We start from the raw sequence: 14217 nt of genomic DNA, 5'->3' as shown, positions 1-14217 counted from the left end.
CAGACAAAATAAGCAGTTATTATCAGAAACCCAAAACAATGACACAGCTTTAGTAAAGAAGACAGTACACACATTTCTACTATCTGTACTTTATTTTATATTCAAGAGACGTCTCCTGTTTGTTCCCATTGCATTTAAGCTTTGAGAAAGAATACCAGGATAGCATATTTATCACATGTATTCTCTTTATTCTGAGACAATCCAGCTGTTGTTCATGATGGGAGTGGATATTTGTTGCAACCCAAACCCAAATGCAACAACATAGGTCATTTGTCAAAGTATGGTAATTGTGTTCCCACTGGAATCCAAAGTCCGCTCTGTTCCCACAATGCTATTTTTGTAGTTTGGATGCAGACTGTCCCAAAAAGTCACATTTCAACTGCATTTTAGGGGATTTTGAACTTCTCCATACAGCTAATTACAGTCGTGCCTATGGTCTGTGTCTATAACAAACAGATGGAAGTTGAATTAAATGGCTGGTGATGTATTACCGTTGCAGCAAAAGGCCAGGAGAGTGTCCCAAAAGACAGAAATGATGAGGAGTCAGTATCCCTTTAAAAACAGGAGGGTGGCTAAACGGATCATAAAATGGGTTTGGCTTGAGGACAGCAGCATACAATACAGCACAGTGATGACAGATGGTCTGTGAAAAAGCTGGGATGTCTGCTGCCAGGCTGTGAAGTGGCAACTGCCCGTGATATGCTGAATATAGTAACCGAAAAGAGAAAATGCTGATGGGTCGATGTGAAAATGTGAAATTATCAACACTGTGTTTTTAGAGACATTTTTACAAATGTACATTTTTAAGACTTGAGAAGAAATTTACCGAATATCTTGTTGCAAGTGACAACAAATAAAATGAAAGTTGCAAAAATTATTTGCAAATGCAAATGTTTTCACATAACTGAAAATAAAAACAGAGGAAACAGGTCAACGTTTTATCTGGACGTCGTTCTGTGGCAGGACGCTAGCTGGAAATTGATGCTGGCATACGGTGCCATCTAGTGGACAAACATGGCTGGTACAGCTATGATTACGGCGTAATCTTTAGTGACATTTAGACGAATATAAGTAAATATTTTGTGTCATACGATCTGACAGATGGAAACACATATTTATTTATTCTTGTATGGCTGAATTTTGTGCAGGAAACTTTCCAGTTCATGGTGACAGATTTGTCAGCATGCTGTTAGTGCTGTAAGTATACAAGATCCCAAAGGTAGTCTTCTCAGTTCAAATCTGATTACTGCCATCGAATCGTGAAGTAGTACTGGAATGGCGGTCACAACATGGTACACGAAACTTGATTGTGCCCCAAAGAGTTTGAATGGAATAATCCCCACAGCGTGAAAACACCACCAGCAACGTCTGCTGATATCAGAGCCAAACTCCACCACCTGCAGCCTCAGTCAAAGTAATACACTCATGCATTAAACACTCCTGTATCAAATGTTATGTTGACTCTTTGATCACTTCGGGCTCAGATTGTGAATTCGAAGAGTCATTTCTTCTCGCTACAGCTGTAATGAGCAGTTTTCTGACCTTCTATTGGCCATTTTCATGGCTTCTCTTGTCAATGAGGCGTTCCTTATAGAGAGCTGCTGATCTATTAGTTCTCAAATATAAGATATAATGTTGAGACTTCTTTCATCTGACCATCTTGTGATATGCCGCTGCGCTCTGTGTACCGCTTGGTGGTGTTAGAAAACAGCTGTTTTCTATGATCATTTTTAAAACATTATAAATACAATTCAAAAATATCTACTGACACAAACTCTTCTTTTCATAGCAGGAAGACAACAAATCCTTGTTAAAATCAAAGATGGCTCTTTTAAACATATGAGGAATCTACCACTATTGAGGCTCACACATTTCATGGACACCTTTGTGTAATAGTACACAGAGACCTCATTGCCTTGTTATCCATGGAAAAAGACTCACGTAGCTATTTTACTTTGGTAATAGCAGGAATCCCCCTGGACTAAGAAAAATACTCCAATGCAAGCCAAAGTCCTGCACGTTTTCTTCCATTTATCCAGTTTAGCAATCCAGGGCCCTGTAGCCTATCACAGCTGCCACAGGGCAGGCGGCAAAGTTCACCATGGACATAGAGAAGGACAACCATTCACATGCATGAGCCATTTATAATCACCTGTTAACCTAAAAAGCTGTGGGAGCAAGCCAAATCCCTGTTTTAAATCCCCGAGTCACCAGTAACAGGTACAGCACTGCATAACTGTGATATTAAAATTCCAAGAATTACATCTTGCAGCAATGCTTTTTTACTGTTTTCCAGATAAGTATTTATCTGTGTTGCTCAAAATGGTAACATGAAAGGTCAGTATTACTTCACGTGCGATGCTACTGGGAGAGATGTGAAGTCACTTGGTGCACAGTTCATAATATACTGCAGTCGCAACCACTGGACAGTCTCTTTCCCTGTCGTGTGATGGATGTCGTCAGTCCTCAGGCATGTCTGGCAATCCTGTTTCTTTTCTTTGCCATTGCAGAGAATTATCTGTTTTATTCCTAATAATCTAAAAGGCCAAATTTGTCTTAACACTAAACATCTACCTCTGAGTCACTCACTGAGTACAGCAAGAAAGCAAATTATTTGGGGTCCTGTACAGCCCAGAATAACATTTTTTATTGAATGTGAAAGAATCGTATGTTTGTTCAAGTTCTAGAGCTGTGGTTCTTGGAGGTCTTACAGAGGTCATAGCTCTCCTACCAGCTTCAGCACAGCCTGCGTCTGCATTCCTCTGCAGCAACACGACCGCCACATCTCTGCCACTGAAACACATTCGACTGCACTAACATGACGCATACCAGAACTTTGTGCTGTGCTCAGGCGTTGGCATCAATTTGAACTCCTACATGGAACAAATTGGGACTAAAATAGCGCTACAACAGATAAGTGATATTTTACACGGTTGTATTTTTGGTTCGTGTTCCTCAGGCTTGTGTAGAAGGTGAACGGTGCCAGGCAGTGAACAAAGTGCCTCTTTGTGGTTTCTGCAGATGTTTTCAGTGCGGACTTCAGGGTGTACACATTATACAGTTAGAAATAATCACGTAGCCGAGTTTCATGTTCATGGAGTGTGAACTTTTTACATTTCTCATACTGAAGAACGGAGACCAAGCTGTTCAGTGCTCATCCTGGCACCGTCACATATGCTCCAGCTGAGGTACACCAACTGTTGGTGGTAAATACATAGCTCATGACTTTATAAAATATATGTATGTAAGCACATTCTTTCTAGAGACAGTTGGATGAACAAATAACTCTTCATTTAACAGCAAGTGACAACAACTTTGTTACATGGCAAGTTGTTTCTAAGGCTGAAGAGCCTGTGAACACTGTGCATACTGGAAATCAGCATATGCTTTTCTGGTTGCAGCTAAATCATGACATGAATTGCAAAGGTTACACTAAATACAGATGAGAATTTTAGATTTGATACGAAGTTTTTCTGTGACATTTCAGTGAGAACATATTTGAACAAAGAAAATCGCTGCTGCATCCATGAAGAGGACACGAGACAAACACATCAAAGTTGTCCACATGTACAAGAAATAGGGGAGACCAGAAAAATGGTGCAAAAATAAGAGGGTGCCTTTGAACATAATGATAACCAGATGGAAGCATTGTAATCCTGCTCATGAGAGCAAAAGAGAGAGAGGAGGTGGAGAGAAAACACAGTTCTGAAGGCAGACTGAATCCGAGAACACGAGTGATGAATAAAGCGTGCCGTCTGATGCTGTGTGTGGCTCCAAATGCTCAGTAAATTTAGAGACCTCTGTGCAGTTTTGCAACCAACATCAGGCAACCATGCTGCCCTGGAAGATGCTTATAGTTGCTCTTTTCTGCTGCTGCATCGAGGCAGGTGCCACACAACATCGGGCTAATGGTAAGACTCAAAATGCATGTATGTAAGTTTGCTACAGAAAAGCAAACAGTTCAGTTTCTGCAAATACTTTTTGAGTATTGGGAATCTTTGCTGAACACAGAGTGATCCTCGTTCCTCACCTGTTCTGTAATCCAGCACCTAATATGTGAGTTAAATAGTTTTAAATGTCTATTTTTAGTCAAAGCATGTTTTAATGTTGGCGGCTGCTCTGGGATCACAGATCAGCTGCACCTGTTTCTAATGGGAAACAGTGGCTTTAGCTGTAAACTGATCTGAGAGAAGGAGGAAACACTGTGAATAATAAAAAGCTTTGAGTGTTTTTGTAAATCTTGATTTCATTGCAATTCAAAAAAAAGTACGCCACTCTAGGAAAGCGATTAAAAAGCAGAGATGAGTGTGGGTCACTGACATGAAGGCAAGGATGAAAGCAAGTAGGGATGAGAAGCTGCAATCATCAGGATTAGATTTATTGGGCTCTTTTTTAAGATCAGCTGATAAACATGGGCACCATGTGCACTTTAGTGTTATGATGTTACACCGCTTTGGGCATTTATCCCAGTGTTTCAAACAACTTCCTCCCGCTGCGATGTGAAGCTGCCACAGAAATAAAGTTGGTCATCGAGATTTAAGACTGCAGTTAAAGTCCAGGATCTTTTTTGGAGTTAAAGTCTTAGATGAATAACTTACCATGGCGCAGCACCAGTAAAAACCATGCAAGTGGAACCTCATCCAACCTCACGTGCTTGAAAAAATGCTAATTTTAATAATTTGCTTATATAATATAATATATATATAATTATATCATTTAATATATGCTATTTAATAACTAGGAACATGTGTCTAGTTGGCTGTTTTAGCTTGTTGCGTTGTTACCTATTGTTTGTTGTCCTCTTCTATTGTTTGTTTTAACTGTCTCATGTTTTTATTGACTGTGAAGCACTATGGTCAACACTGTTGTTTTTAATATGTGCTATATAAATAAATTTTGATTTGATTTGATTTGATTTGATGTATGTACATGAAAACATTTCATGTAAAACTGTGCAATAAGAGAGAAGGAAGAGAAAACAGTGTTTGCTGTGATATCTTCTATCAGCAGAACATAAAAGTGAAAACAGGTTTGGATATGCTGGCGTTTAATTACTATTTTATGCAGCTAATTATGAATTATGTCCTGACATAATCGTAATTACCTAAACATGTAATTCAGAGTAATATGTTTCATGAAAATGTTTAATCGCTGTGAATTGGAGAAGTTACTAAAAAGGAAACGCTATCCTGTTCAATAATGCAAGCTCTCGCCGGCCTTATTGAACTGAGATTAATGGAGATCGTTAGCTTAACATAATGACCGACTTGCTCGGTTGATTTAAAGTCTATTAAAATATCATCTCGTTTCATCTGCTGAAATAAACACATGCTGTGAACGTGCTGGCACTGGGTAAGTGGCTCTGGCGTATCAATAGCAATGAATTTCTTAATGTGCTTCCTTTTTTATTTTTTGAACTGAATCACCACTCTGCCGATATTACTGCATGCCGGAGCAGTTTGCTGTCTGTCTTTTTGCACGGTTCCCTCCTGTTTTCATGCTTTTAGGAAAAGAAATTCTGTCACCTGGATCTCGGAATTGCAGAAACTCCACTTTTAGGCATTAATAAAACCACACCATTATTGGATGTGAGAGACTGGACAATGAAAACTGTAACTTTGTTCCTTTTAAACATGTTAGTTCCATCACTGTCAGCTCACTGGGTCCACCACTTTGACCATGTAATCTAGATTGATAGAATTATTGTGTAGTCATTCATGCTCTTCAGTGTTTTAATCCAGTGACCTCCTGGACTTTTCATGTTGTTTTCTGTTTTTCATGAGATTTTCACATCACCCTACAACGCAGGCTCTCGAACTCTGGTGGTTTTACACACTGACATGTGGCACCAACACCTGGACAGAGTTTTGTCAGATACCTAATGTTTCCATTAGACTCGCTGAGTTTAATCCTAATTAGTGAGCCTTTTCTGAGGGAAAGCAGTTAAAAGTAAGGCAAAGGAACAATTCTGCTTTTGTAAAATTCATATTCAAGTTAAAAAACGAGAGCTTCTGAATTGCATTTGACCCATCAACTTGTTTTTAACATCCTGGCTTAAATCATAAGCATAAGGAATCCCATATACAGCTCTGTACAATCATCTGGAACTTGTTGTACAATCCATGTGCCACTCCACCTTTGATTTCTGTTTCCTTTGAAGTTTGAGGTCATGTCTCATTGTCTGCTGATAGGATTCATAAGAAAGGTTACCGATCACAGACTTTAAAACACCTATTATAGATTATCTGCTGCTGTGAGCTGGATGAACCTGGATTTCACATCTGTCACAGGCTTCACCTCACAGTAAAATCTGCATTTCATTGTACCATGCAGGGATTATTGCTTACTTGTCACAGGGATTTCCAGCTGAAAAGATTTAAACTGTCTTTTGGATGCATAGAAATAATCCAGATGTGAAACTGCGCATGCTTTCATAACACCCTTGATTCTCATTGTCTGTGTCTCTTGGTGCACCAGCCTTATTTCCAGCTGCAAGTAGTATAAAAAGAGGAGTGACAGCTGCGGTGAACCCCACTTTCATCAGCTCCATCAGTGATGCTCACCTGCTGTTTGAGGTAAAAGAACAAACCTTTGAGTTTTTATGAGTAAAAAGCAAACACTGACAATGTAACTATTAACAGTTACTTCTTTTCTTGTCACTAAATACAGATACTGATGTCTGGCATACAGTTTGAATCCAGTGGAGCGTTTTCGGTCACAGATGCTGAACTAGCTTCCCTTCAAAAGACAAGAAACCTGGATTTCATCTGCGAAGAGATCATTCCGAAAAAGCTAACAGACATATTGAGGCTCACATCCGGTCTTTCAAATCATACTGGCTACCTGCATCAGCACGATTTTGAGCGCACTGTCTTGACTTTGGTGTACACTGCCCATCAGATGGTCAGCTCCGCTACTGAATACCAAAGAGACGTGTGGGCAGAGTCCTTTGTAAGCCTATACAAATCCATCAAGAAGGATCTGACACTGAGAAACTGAGTAAGCAGTGGTGCTGTGACACAATGACTCACTGTTTAATATGCACACAGATGAAAAGCTGAAGTGTTGGAGCTTGCAGCTGGATGGCTGACAGATTCTGATGGAAATGTCCTGTCAGTAAACGTCAGCATGAATTCGTAAAGTGCACAGAAAGAAAATAAACACAATCATTGTAAAATATTAACTGTTACAGCAAATGTTCATCCAAACATGAGGTACTGTATATGAAACAAATTCATATCTTGAATGTAGCATTAAACATTGTGGATTTAATCATGTTCCTGTCATTTCAGCGTTTGTTCACTAGCACCCAGATGTGACGGCATTTCGAGACTAATATGAAAGAATAAAACATCAAGTTTTGAACCAATGAGAACTGCAGGTCTGGATTCAGATGACTGCTCAGGTTTTTTAAGATATACATCATCAACAATTATCATATCACCAGTATCACCAGTTTACAAAAAAGTCTATCTATACTACCTTCCCAGTCAAAGATGAGCCACAACATTAAAACCACTTCTCACGCTGTGGTAAAACAGTCTCCTCCTTAAAGGAAAGTGTTACTCGTCTACAACAATGTTTAGTTGGTTGAAACGAGCGAAAGTCGCTTCCCCATGAATGCCAGAAACGAAGGCTTCCCAGCCTGTGATGGAACTGGTTTTGGAAAAATCCCCAAAATGGCACGCTGGAGTGAGTGCACCGCTCACAGGCCAGCTCCAGTAATAACTTGTGCAGGCTCTTGTTGTCCCAATGGCTGTTTAGGTTCCACGGAATTAGCAACTGCCCCGCATCCATCTGAGGAGTTGGGCATGGTAGGAGGACAAAAGGGGATGTACCGGAACCAGGAGGAAGAACACAGATGAGAGTTGATGCCAAAGGGAAGGCTGTAGACTTTTCCGCTCTCCAGTGTGTTGCTGGAGTCATCCTCATGAGCCTTGTTCCAGGCAAGGATACCTCGTTCATGCTTCGATCCTGTTGGACATGTTCAATGTTTTTAAAAAAACCTGACTCTGGATTATCTCTATTTCCTGATTTTGTTTGTTTATCATAAATGTTGACAACACTGTGTTGTTGATTCTCTAATAGAATATCTCTAAAACATTGTTCTTTTAAATTTAGCTGAAGTGAAAGACACTGATGAAAGGTTAAAAAATGTTACTTATTTTGCTGTTTTCATTTTTAAAGTCCTGTGAAAGAGAAAGTAGACCCTCGCTACAATGACAATGATAATGATCCCAAGCACGCCACCAAATCTAAACCAGAATAGGTAAAAAAAAAAAAATCATCAAGGTGTTGTAAAGACCCATCAAACTTTAGAGCTTGAGCAGATTGAAATTCAGTGCTCCCTTACAGTCAGACCATAAGAGGGCTGTGCATAAACAAATACCTGCAAACCTCAATAATCTCAAGCAATGCCGTAAAGGAGAGTGGGTCAACATTCCTCCACAATGATGAGGGTGAGAAAGGAAATGATTATTTCACCTCAGAGTTCTCATAGTCCTCACTGTAGAGTCATAGAGTCTTGTGTAAACTTTCTTTTTCACATTACTTTTCATTCTGACCCTTTCTTAATTAATTGAATAATCACTAAACTAAATGAATATGTCCACAATACTCAATACCCTAAAAGCATTCTGAAAATCATTTTCATCAGTTTCATTAAATTGCCATGTTTATCATAACCTCAGCTCTGTGCTTCAGTGTTTTAAACATGGTGAATTAAATACATGCAGAACAGTAACAAAGAGCAATACCTGGAACGGTGTTGTCCAGTATGAAACCAAAGAAGCCACCGACAAACATGCTGGTTGTCAGAAGTACCTGTAGGACCTGATCAAGTTCTACCACACCTGGACACAATGTAAACAGTTAGACCTGTGTTTAAATGATCAGGTTTTTTGAAAAAAAATTCTAAGATTAGTAAAGATTTTCTGTCCACCTGTAGAAATAGCTTTGGAATTCTTCAATATCCAATTTGGAATAACCAGACCAGTGAACATGGAGAAGCCGAAAATGAAGATGTTTCGAGACGAGTTCATGTCTGCGTACTGAAAATGTGACCCAGAAACAAAGTCTAGTTAAAACCGACTCAAATCAAAAGAAGAAAATGTGCCGACACGTTTGAGCTTCAGTACAAACCTGCAGATTTGAAACTCCGGCTGCAGAGATGACACCAAACATAACCATGAACATTCCTCCTATGACAGGTGACGGGATAGTGGTGAATATAGCGCCCACTTTACCAAATATACCCATGACAACCATCAACACTCCACTGGCCACAATCACCATCCGACTGCCCACCTGCAAAAAATAGAAATTCTCTCAGTTTTCCTGAGATCTGAGTGCACTGAAATTTGTGCTTAAAATGCCAAATTTAAGGGAGGAAAAGAACTAACAATGCAAAAAACTGCACAAAACACCAAAAAATCCAAACAGTAGCAAAAACTTCATAAAACAGCAGGTCATCTCACCTTTGTGATACCAAGGGCTCCGACGTTTTCGCTGTATGAGGTGGTACCATTTCCAGTACCCCAGGCACCTGCCAACAGGCAGCCTATCCCCTCAATACCGATACCCCTGTTGATGGCATGTTTTGGGGGTGGTGGAGCTCCAGATAACCTAGCACAGGCGTGGTAGTCCCCAACAGACTCTATCATAGAGGAAATTACACCAGCCAAGATGCCAATCACCCCTGCCAGGCTGACAGTAGGTCTCCCCCATTGTCCTAATTTTGGAAACGCAAGCAAGTTGAAAATGTCACAAATGCATAATCTGCAAAATATTATTCTGAAAATAAGATAACTTTGATGACTCTGTGAGTTTCTTCCAACACATCACTGAGCCACACTGTGGTACTGGATGATATTCCTCGTCATTAGAAAGAAATGTGGGTGGAAACAATGATCCCATTCAGTCTGAGTTTAGTTAAAAATCAGAAACAAAGAAAATGACCAAAGTTGTTTTAACGGAGCTTTTCTATCTTACCTGGGTACGGGAAAACCAGCCAGGGAGCCTGACTCATGACATCTCCCTTTAGATCGGTGCGTGCAAGGTAACCATACTTGTCTGGTTCAGCAGGAAGTACATTGTAGACAGTCAAAATGTAACAAATGGTCCAAGATAACGTGATTCCAAGCAAAACCTTGTGATGCATTAAAACAAAAACACCTTGTTATCTGTTTTGTTTGGCTTTAATATTAAAAAATTAATAGAAAAAAAGAAAAGACTCAATGTCTTCAACGTACAGGAAGAATCTGAAAGACGTAGACTGGAGAGGTGTGCAGTCTTTTATCCTTGTTATATGCTGGAAAGGGCACTGGTATGTGACGGAGGTACTGCGAGAACAGGATGATGAGTGCCGTGGTCCTGTGTGACACAGACATAAAGGGGAAAAACATCGTGTAAATATTGCTGAGATGTAATGAAGAAAAAGGAAAGTAGATCAGCTGTACTGGATGTTGGGCAAGAAAGTTTTAATAGGCTTTTCTCTGCAGCCTTAAGATTAAAGCTTTACTGGGTTGAAGGCGTATTATTTTCTAAAGTCTTGCCCAGGCAGGACTGGGAGCACGCTTAACACAACCTAACACGCATTTTACTGAGAAACCTGCTTTAAGGTGGCATGAAATATTTTTTATACAAATCTCTCTGGCAGTCTTTAAATATTCGTTTTGTCATTTTTATGTTATGTAGAGAAATGGGGCCTTTTTAGGGACTTTATTTAGAAGTTTTACCCACATTGCAGAGATGCCCCAGTGGTTCCCAGCACTGCTACCCGCTGAGTCAAAGAGGGACAGTCCAATGAGAGAAATAGTAGGAGCGATGGTGAGAGGCCCAATGAAGCGCATGAAGAGGCCAATGAGGCCTGAAAAACCAACCAGCACTTGGAAGACTGATCCCACAATAATGGATCCCTGAAGCTTAAGAAAACACAAAAATGTTGACAGTCAGAATTTGGAATTCGTAACCTCATTAACCTTTTTGTACTAAAAAACATTTCTGTTGTTATTTGCTCACAAACATTTCCATTGCCTTCCATAGACTTTTGGGATAAAATTCTATCTGCCTCACCCTTAAGTGTTTCTGTTTAACAGGACATGTACAAGTCTATAAGCCAGGAGCTGCAACCTCCACCAGAGGGTTCCAGTCTGTGGCTCAGCATCATGCATGAACTTGAAGGCTTCCAGCATAGGCACTAGGACCACTACAGACGCTAATCTGAAATCTTTGTGCCTCCCTGGAAGCACTTTTTTTTTAACAAGCTCAACTAGTTTGCAGTTGGAGAGAACAAGTCAGACGAGTTTTTAGAAAAATGTAACCAAAAATGGGATCAAAGTGCTGAAGGTTCAGACTGTCACAGTTTACTTACTGCTCTCATTCGACTTTGCCACACTTCTATGAAGTGTGTGGACGAGGTGTTGACTAGGCTGGCATTTTGAGTCCATGCAGGACACGTCCACTCTGGCATGGAGAGCAGTGCCATGGAAGGAGCCAGTAATGTGAATGTGCCACCTTGGAGAATCGGCAGCCTGGAAATAATTAACACAATACGAGAGAGCAAACCATCAGTTACTGTATCTTTGGGTGATTGAAATGCTTAGACTGACTGAGACAGTGTCTTCTGTGCATGCATGTGTTTTTTAAGACCTCTCTGACGGCATCTGCAGTCTATTTATTTGAATCGTGTACAAGGAAATGGTTAATTTAAACCATGTGAAGAGAGTGTGACTTGTTATGCAAACTGTTAGACTGAAAGTTAAGTCAGTTAAAATAATCTGCCACGTAATGACCCTCATTATGCTATTCTCATAAGCAGTGCATCATTCACACACGTCGCAGAAGAAGAGAAGTTTTCTTGTGAAAAACAAAACATGCAAACATTTCTTTTGATGAAACATCGGAAAGTTTTCGTTGTGTCGTCGGGACGCTAAAAGCACCACTAAGTGCGAGGCTTGTTTTCCCTCACAGCTGACTTGCAGACATTTTGGGAAAGACAAGAAAGCATGAGTGGTGCTAAGCCAGAACAATGTGGACTTAGCAGGAAGTAGATTCCAAACATAATAAGATAGAAATTCCTCCGTTAATCCATCTGTGACACCAGTATTCAGGCAGGCTGAGTCTGCAACCACATAACAGAAGTTCAGAGCAACAACATACAAGTTTGTAGGCCTCCAGAACAGTGACATCATGTTCGCTCTCCTGTGCATGTGTCACTGTTTACAAGGAAGTTTCCATACTGGTATTTTAAGCAGAAATTAATTAGCAAAACAACTAAATACTATTTATTTGACAATAAAAGCTGAGTTCTGTACAGTATAAAAGCTCAAATGGACTTATTTCACCTCCATGAAGCTTTCAAATACTACTCGGTGTTCATGCACATTCATTTTGGCAGACATAATAGTTCAAAAGAGGTTAAGAAGAAAGGCAGAATGGCTTCTCTGTTCTGGCTGTTTAATAAGAAGAAGAAGCTTAGTTAATTCCATCCTGCTGCACCACTGCGTTGGACAAATACTCTCAGAACATCAAAAAGCACTGAATGAACAATAAATTACTGTAAATCATCTTACATTAAATAAAAGAAATATAAAGCACTCCAGAATCCCACAATGTAATTCATGACTGCAAAAATTCCTAGTGCATATCCCCAGGAGACATCCCACAGATACAGACAGCCACGCAGCCTTACAGCCTGGTTTTCAATAAGTAATGTTCCTGCTTGTTTCCTTACCTAATGCCAAAGACTACTTGCAACAGAGTGCAGACCCCAGAAACCAAGAAGATTGTACTGATGAGATGGCTCTGTGTGAGGCCATCATGCTGCAGACACAGTCCCTGGGACAGAATCAGGGGGATGGCAATGATACCTCCAAATGCAGTCAAACAGTGCTGAGAGGGCAAAGTTGGGGGAAAACAGAGATTCATTTAATCGTTGTAGGATTTACACATTAAAAAAAAAAAGGTACATGGTTGATGTTTGTACACCACCTGAGAGATTACAGTGAAGGTTCGGTGCAATTAAAGTCCAATTTCACTATCTGGCTTACACAACTAAAACCAAGCAACTAACACTCAAGGAAATGTCAAGCGAAAGCTGGTCATGTTTACATTGTTACTTTAGAAACAATGCAGCAAAGCTGGCTCCTAATCATTGTTAAACATGACCAAAGGGAAACAAATCAAAGAAAAAACCTTTGTTGACATACCTGGATTCCTAAAATGATGCACAGGTACCAGGGAGGAACATCTGTTACACAGTATGCTAGTTTGTTACTGCACTCGTCCGTAGAGGAGGCTGGTTCTTTTTCGTTGTCGGGCAGATCACAGAAACGTCCTTCCAGCTTTAGTTCATTAGAAGAATAAGCAGACATGTCAAACTAGAACATTCTGCAGGGATCTATCAACACTTGTGATCCTCAGTTCACTGTATGCATCATTCACAACTGACTGCCCTTTGTTTAAAAAAAGAAGCATGTATTGATATGTTTTTACATGTTATCTATAAAATGTATGTAAATAACTATAATTAAAGAACTTAATTTCATGTTTCTCATAACCAAAATATTAGAATAAGATGAAAAGAACAGGGCAGTCAGATAAGTCGTTCCATTTTTCAACACTAGGAATCAAGAATTCCTTCTATAATCATGTGATCTACTCATGCTTCTGTTTCACTCAGCAAGCAGCTGTTTGATCTTAAACTAATATGAGGCTGTTTAATCATATTAGTTACTGCAGTTACTGCAGGTAAGAATGTGGGTTATTATTTATAATCCACATGGACACCTGAGAGTTATGAATGCCAAGATGTGATTCTGAATCCAGTGCTTACAACTGTGTAGAGATTATGCAATCTCTCTAATCATTTCCTAATATAAAATTAAAAGCAACACTCACCGCAAAGGTATAGTTGTCAAGTCCATTACTTTCCTTTTCTGGAGCCATGTCAGGCTATAGGTCCAGTTTGTGGTCTCCTGAGCCGAGAAACAAAACAGAATGAAAACCATTAATCAGAGGGGAGGGATCAGGAGAAGCATCTGATAGAGGGGAGAGAGCGTACAGACGGGTCGGAGCAGGCAGAGTATTACGAACGCGCAGAGTTCAGACATGAGACTGCAGCTTTTGTTGATCAAAATGGATCCCACCTGCAGCTCATGTGAACCGAATTACAACAGAATCAGCAGCTGACCGCCCGGCATTTGGCTGGCAGGAGAT

General features: G+C 40.0%; 2 protein-coding genes across 2 annotated transcripts; one reads left to right on the top strand and one right to left on the bottom strand.

The window, feature by feature from the left end:
• The first annotated feature begins 3776 nt into the window (after nucleotides 1–3776).
• Nucleotides 3777–7223, top strand: LOC146704224 (protein FAM180A-like). The gene is made up of 3 exons (XM_085465117.1): nucleotides 3777–3911; nucleotides 6478–6575; nucleotides 6670–7223. Exons 1-3 carry the CDS (start codon nucleotides 3833–3835, stop codon nucleotides 6997–6999), a joined length of 507 nt encoding a protein of 168 aa, XP_085321243.1. The 5' UTR covers nucleotides 3777–3832; the 3' UTR covers nucleotides 7000–7223.
• Nucleotides 7224–7678: 455 nt separating this feature from the next.
• On the bottom strand, nucleotides 7679–13951 carry slc23a4 (solute carrier family 23 member 4). Its single transcript, XM_085465116.1, has 12 exons — nucleotides 13900–13951; nucleotides 13209–13343; nucleotides 12734–12891; nucleotides 11372–11531; nucleotides 10741–10922; nucleotides 10251–10371; nucleotides 9991–10147; nucleotides 9477–9730; nucleotides 9142–9306; nucleotides 8942–9050; nucleotides 8757–8852; nucleotides 7679–7974 (listed from the first exon to the last, which is right to left on the bottom strand). The coding sequence occupies exons 1-12, from the start codon at nucleotides 13945–13947 to the stop codon at nucleotides 7706–7708; spliced, it is 1854 nt and encodes a 617-aa protein (XP_085321242.1). The 5' UTR covers nucleotides 13948–13951; the 3' UTR covers nucleotides 7679–7705.
• Nucleotides 13952–14217: the final 266 nt, after the last annotated feature.

This window comes from Copadichromis virginalis, linkage group LG7, assembly GCF_057382275.1.
Source record: "Copadichromis virginalis isolate Kocher_CV1m ecotype Utaka linkage group LG7, C_Virginalis_male_GT1.1, whole genome shotgun sequence".
NCBI lineage: Eukaryota > Metazoa > Chordata > Actinopteri > Cichliformes > Cichlidae > Copadichromis > Copadichromis virginalis.
This window is presented reverse-complemented; position numbering and strand designations above follow the sequence as displayed.